Source organism: Arachis ipaensis, chromosome B02 (genome assembly GCF_000816755.2).
Source record: "Arachis ipaensis cultivar K30076 chromosome B02, Araip1.1, whole genome shotgun sequence".
NCBI classification, from domain to species: Eukaryota; Viridiplantae; Streptophyta; class Magnoliopsida; order Fabales; family Fabaceae; genus Arachis; species Arachis ipaensis.
In genome coordinates, this window is record NC_029786.2 from 95,261,096 (window position 1) to 95,267,474 (window position 6,379).

At 34.5% G+C, this 6,379-nt stretch overlaps 2 protein-coding genes across 2 annotated transcripts in view; both read right to left on the minus strand.

Moving 5' to 3' along the window:
• LOC107625805 (probably inactive leucine-rich repeat receptor-like protein kinase IMK2) overlaps nucleotides 1-982 on the minus strand; it is a gene marked incomplete in the record, with an annotated part of 3,382 nt that extends 2,400 nt beyond the window's left edge. Inside the window, 1 exon segment of the mRNA XM_016328529.2 lies at nucleotides 17-982. Coding sequence (XP_016184015.1) covers nucleotides 17-698 — 682 coding nt within the window.
• Nucleotides 4,646-5,912, minus strand: LOC107625806 (PRA1 family protein B4). The gene has a single exon (XM_016328530.2). The coding sequence runs from the start codon at nucleotides 5,726-5,728 to the stop codon at nucleotides 5,033-5,035; it is 696 nt and encodes a 231-aa protein (XP_016184016.1). The 5' UTR covers nucleotides 5,729-5,912; the 3' UTR covers nucleotides 4,646-5,032.

The following is a 6,379-nucleotide window of genomic DNA, read 5'->3' on the forward strand; positions in this document are numbered from 1 at the left end:
GAATCTGGTATAGAACCAGATAGATTGTTGTGTTGGAGAGCAAGAATAGTAAGGGATTGAGACATGGTGAAACTCCTAGGAATGGAACCAGTAAGTGAGTTGAAGCTCAAATTGATCCTGAATATCCTACTTGAATTTACCAAACTAGCAGGGATGTTACCAGTGAGTGAGTTATTGCTAACATCAAAAGACTGAAGCATTGGACAACTACCAATAGAAGGAGGAATAGAACCTGAAAGCTTGTTATTGAAGAGATAAACACCTCTAAGATTTGGAAGGAATCCTAAAGAAAAAGGGACAGAACCAGCAAGAACATTGTCATGGAGACTCAGCTTCCGGAGTGCTTGAAGCTGACCAATTTTCTCTGAGATTCTTCCGCCTAAACCCCTCCATGGAAGCTGAATTGCAATGACTTCACCATTGACACACTTGATACCTGCCCAACCACCAGAACAAGCACCAATACCACTGTCATTCCAGCTCCTCAGAACCCCTTTGAGGTCAATGAACTCATGCTTGATGGCCGTTAAGGCCTGGTAATCTGATTGTGTCACAATCACTCCATCATACAGGTGGCATGCAACAGGTTCAATGGTAGAAGCCAAAACATGAATGAACATGAAAATGGCCAAAAAGATTGAATCTTTACTACTACCCTTAACGTGGAAACCATTGACATGCCAACTATTGGTTTCCATGAACAAAAGAAACAATCTATGTTGGTTTCTTTTTTGTGTCTATAAACAAAAATTCTCACTTTCTGAGACCAAGTTCAGAGTAGTAGCTAGTTTAGTATTACAATGGAAGAAGAAGAAAGAAAGCAATGTAGAGGGGTGAAGGAAGAGCAAAGTGAGAGGGTGTGTTAAAAGGAGATGGAGTACGGTTTCTGATGAATGCATGTGATTGAAGAAAAGATGGGGGGTGGGGTTATTGTTATCGATTCCTGTGGTAGAATGAGTCAAAGGGTACACATTATTTTTTCTTTCTTCTGTGATTTGCTAACGGCTAGTTTTACTGGTTATATTATATGGTTGTTTACATTATTAACATTAACATCATTGTTATTATTATTAATATCATATATCTGAATTTTTCAGATACAAATAACGGGTTGGGTTGGGACCTGGAGAGACCAATGTAGCAGAAGAGAGTTAAGGTTTGGTTTGGTGACTCCCAACGGCTACATTTCATTGGATTTGGTTTTGGATGGATTATGTGATCCTCAAAACGATGGGGCCACTTTGCCACGTTTTGATCAGTGTGATCATCATTAATAACTTGGTATAGGAAAAATGTGTCACCTATCAATTTCGGACCTTCGGATGCAACATCCATCAACACTCATTTCAGTGTGTCTTTTTTTAATTGTCTTAATAAAAAAAAAATTTTTTAGACATATTTAATTTTATTTAAATATCATAATAATTAATAATATAATTTATTAAAATAAAAAATATTTTAAATATTTTTAACAATTTAAAAAATATTAAAAATTATTTAAAAATTATTTATATTTTATATTTAATAAAATATTAAAATATCATTGTAATTTATCTAAAAAATACTTTATATTATATATATATGTCGTATCCCGGTATTTTATAAGATTTTAAAATTTGTGTGTCCGTGTATCCCGTGTCGTATCGTGTCGTATCTCGTATCCGTATCCGTATCCGTATCTGTGTGTCCGTGCATCATAGTATGTCACGTAGGCTAAACTAGTTAATTACCGGATTTGCCCGGTTTTCTTCTTTTTATCTAAATCTTAAAGAACATATTAGCTAAATAAGTTATTTTATAATTAAGTTTAATTTAGTTTTTTATGTATTTTTTCTTTTTTTTTTAAATTGATTCTTATTGTATCAATAAATTATAAGAATAATTTAGTAAAATTTAATTAATAAAATGTCTTAATCATGTAATATCAGTAAAATACTAATACAAATATACAATTCCATCATATTAAAATTTGAAAGAAAAAGTTTGGAAAAGTAAGTGTTGATTTCAAGTAATCTTCTAGTGTCTCTAATTTGAGCTATTGAATATTAAAAAAATAAAAATAGAAATAAAAAAGCAATATCCGGTCTAAAAGCTAGTACTTGAAATAAATTAGTCAAACTTAATAATAAATATGTACAAAAGATAAAAGTATATTTAATAGCAACTATATTAGGTATATATAAAAAAATGTTATTTATATATTAGAATATAAAATATATTTTAAAAATAAATTATATAATATATTTATATATAAATATATCATGATTAATTTGATAGATGATTTTCTGTATAGACATAACATGTTTAAAATAAAATTGATGTAACTTTAAGCAACTAGATATATATCTTAAAGATTTTAGCACACATTTTAGTTTTAATTGTTAAACAACAGTAACACCCTTAATATTGTTTATAATGTAATGTGGTAAGGCTCATTAAATAAAAATGTAGCTAACGACGATAAAAGATGCGCTCCTAATTATATTAGACATATGTTAGTGTAGGACAATTTTATCAAAAGTAATTTTTTTATTTGCGAGATGAATGATTTGTATTATTCCAAAAAAAACAAAAATAAAATTCATCTTTAATGAGATGCATGGAGTTGAGGGAGGCATCATTATACATGAACTGTAAATGGGGCACCAATGCCCAGCAGAACCTTTGAAAAATCATGATGTTAGGAAGAACTAAGTTATCATCCTGATAATATTTCGTTGTCATAGTCGCAAGTTACAACGAAACTCTGGTGAATAATTGTACTTATGTTTTTCAACATTTTAGACCAACATGATGAATAAGTGAGCACCAAGAAACCGTTGTTTTCCTTGATAAAAAGAGTTCAACGGGAGTATGTGACTGAAAGCTGACCCCATTTTATAGAAACAAAATTAAATCCCAAATTTTAGTACAGATTTATTTTAAGTACAAAAATAAAATACCGATTCTATATATGACCTCTCCATAAAAAAACATGAAGAAAAAAAATTGGTGGCATTAATAGGTGAGGTCACGCAATTGTGATCTAGATTTTAAGGTCCATAAACAACAAAAATGATGGTGATATAAGGAAAAGATATCAGGTATACAGTAACACTTATAACCAGCACCAAGTATAACGTTTTCATTTCTAATCTATTTGTATTAGTGTCAAAATTAAATTCAGGATCCTATTCTCTTTAGAGTAGATTACCAAACTCGGGAATCCAAGAGCAAAGACTATCATAAATAATTGCAACTTTTAGGGAGGAGGAGTGCAGGAAATGATTCATATCTTTTTTGCGATAATTTAAAACGTATAAATCGAAAGAAATAAGAGGATATTTTAGAATAAAAATAAAAGGATAAAAAAAATTATTAACATGTCTAGTTTTAGTTATCAGAGTAAAATGTGAAAATTTTTTTTGTTGTTGATAGTAACACAAAAATAACAAGGAAATATATTATTGCTTGGTAAGTTAATAGATGATTACGGTTACGTATTGGTTTTTTGTTGCTTCTTTATTTTTTTGTTTCACTTATGTATTGAGCTCTTTCGTTTCAAAAAAAAAAATGAGGAATAACCTGTAAAATAATACTCAGTAAAAATTGATAATAGACTAATTTTTTAAAATTAAAAAGTCTTAAGAAAGTGGGAACGGGTTCGAGTTTAGAAGAGGAAGGGAAACTAAGGATGTTAGATGTCTCTTTAAAGTTTAAACCATAAAGTTTTTTTTTTCTTTTACTTTGATAAATATATAATGAATAAATTAAAATAGAAAATTTGAATACATATTTGCTTTTGAAAAAAAAATTATTAAAACTCTAAAATTTAGAAAATTAAAGAGATGGTTTAGGACTCCTAGATATTCTTCCATCCTACCCATGCAACAAACAGCAATATCTACCTCGCACATACAATTCACTGAACATGCTAGATTTTTTCTAACTGGAAGTAGCAAGTTTGATGCTGATCAATTACCAACTTAACATGAACCCAAATCATAAAAAAGGCCTAATCAACTATGAAACTCATGCAAATTTTTCGGACTTAAGCCCAGTTCTTCAATCTTGTAACGTTTTGTTGCCAATGAAGAGCTTAATATGAATTCGGTGTGTCAACTCATCCAACATTAACCGTTAGATTGAATTTCAATGGACTCCAAGTTCCATATGATTATTTCTAATGAAGAAACCACATTATCACTTTGATTCCTTAGCAAGACCTTATGAATAGCTAGAAGCTAGAGCATCATAAACAAACGATGCAGATTCAGATAGAATCAGATTGCAACTTTGCTTCAAACGATGCAGATTCAAATAGAATCAGATTGCACCTTTGCTTCAAATTAAAACAATTAGAAATGTAATATGACATCCATTAATTATCAAACTGAAGGTTCAATCTCCTAAACTTGGGACATTTACGGAGCACCGATTTCACCGATGCGTATCTTGGATTAAATCCTAAGCAGCATAGAAGTACACGCGTCGTTCAATGAACAACGCACCGACAATGGTGGATAATAAGATCAAATCAGAAATACACACGAGGCAAAATTGCACCGAAATCAAAATAACACTAGATCGGTCAATCCGTGATGCAGTTTAGTTCAATGAAATGACAAACTTATAGAACAAAACCTGATTCATGAGATCCATCAAATTACATTTGCTATTCAAATTTCACCTTTATGTATAATCAAACTTCTCAAAGAATACAGATCAAGTATTTTATTTTATTTTTCCTAAAAGAAGAATTCCTGCTACAATTTCACTTCAAGATTTCCAAGAATCAATGAATCAGCTTAACAAAATTCATAGATCCAACGAAATTAATGGCGAATAGGCAAAAATTAAACAAAAGATCCATACATATTTAAGCATATTCACCCTATTGTATTCAAATCTGTCAATTAATACACATCAAAGTAATTTGAAAAAAAAATTAAAAACAAAAAATTGAATCATATTTTTCCTCAGCACCGATTTAGCTTCCAGATCTCCGAATCTCTACGGATCAGAAATCAAGCTACACATACCATTACCGTGTTCAAACGCGGGAAGGCACGGCGGAGGTGGCGGAAGCGACGGCGGCGTTGGCGGCTGCGCCGCGAAGGAATGAGAGGAAACCGGTGGCCTGCGACGGCTCCTGCTCGTCAAGGAACAGATCCTCTGGTTGACGGAACGCACCGTGGAGGCACACGACGGTGACGCCGACCATGAGCGCGGAGATGATGACAGATCCAACACTAGTGAGGAACACAGAGAAGACAGTTAATGCAGAGAGCATCGCGAGCGTCTCGAAGTCCGAGAAAGTGCGTCCGAAGAGCACAACGGGTTGATCGGAGGGGCGGAAGAGGTAGAGGAAGGTCCATGCGGCGAGGAGGCCGACGAGGACGACGAGTGAGAATGGATTCGTGAGGAGCGAGACAGCGAGAATCACCGCCACGACGGCATAGTAGTTGACGCGAAAGTACGAGTAGTTCTTGCGGACACGGACGGTGGCATCGGAAAATGACTCCGGCTTGGAGAAGGCGGTGCGATCCACGAGCTCCGCCCACGGACGGCGTTGGTCGAGGCCGTGGCGGAGGGAGTCGGTGAGGCGGCCGATGAAGGAGCGGAGAGCGGCGGTGGAGGAGGCGGACTCCGGTCCGGAAACCGCCGAGGCGACTGTCGGCGCGGTGGTTGTTTGAGTGGATAATTGGTGGCTGGAGATTGGGAGGACGGGAGGGGCGGTGGACGACATCGTTGTGGGGTTTGTTGTAACCGTTTAGAGTGAGAAAGGGGAGGAATCGGTTTTTAGAGAGAGAATGGTTATTGGAATTTTGCGAGAGAAACAGGGTTTTGGAGATAAATATAAGAAAAATGTGAAGAGGGGTTAATAGAGTTTTAACTTTGCTTAATGGTTACGGTTCGGAATGCACCAACGAGGAGAAAACGCAGTGTCGTTTATGGGAAGGGTTCAAGTCAAAATAATTGCGTTTTGCTCCTTCTTTTCGTCGTCACCCTCGTGTGGTCACCAACGCGTTTTCTTATAGAGGTGTTTTATTTTATTCTGGGATTTTTTTTTTCATTTATTTATTTTGGGATGTTTAATTCGAGTGATTACCGGATTACTTAATTTTTGGGTGAGTATGAGAATGGGAAAGGAAAGAGCCAGGTAATGGGATCGGTGGTCGTTTATAGAAGTTTCAATATTAAGGTTTGAATCAGTGGTCACAAATGCTGCTATTAATTTATTTTGGGTATAATTTAGACCTTAATTAGCTTACAAGACATGAAGCGAAATGGCGAACAAAAAATTTAGAAATTAATTAACACGCTTTAAACTCTATCCCTGTCATGAGTCGCGTCTTGATTCTTAATTAATAAATGTATTAAAAAAAAAGCTCCAAGT

What these genes read in the sequence shown, in the direction of transcription:
- LOC107625806 (XM_016328530.2), bottom strand. Translation starts at nt 5,728, where the DNA reads ATGTCGTCCACCGCCCCTCCCGTCCTCCCAATCTCCAGCCACCAATTA.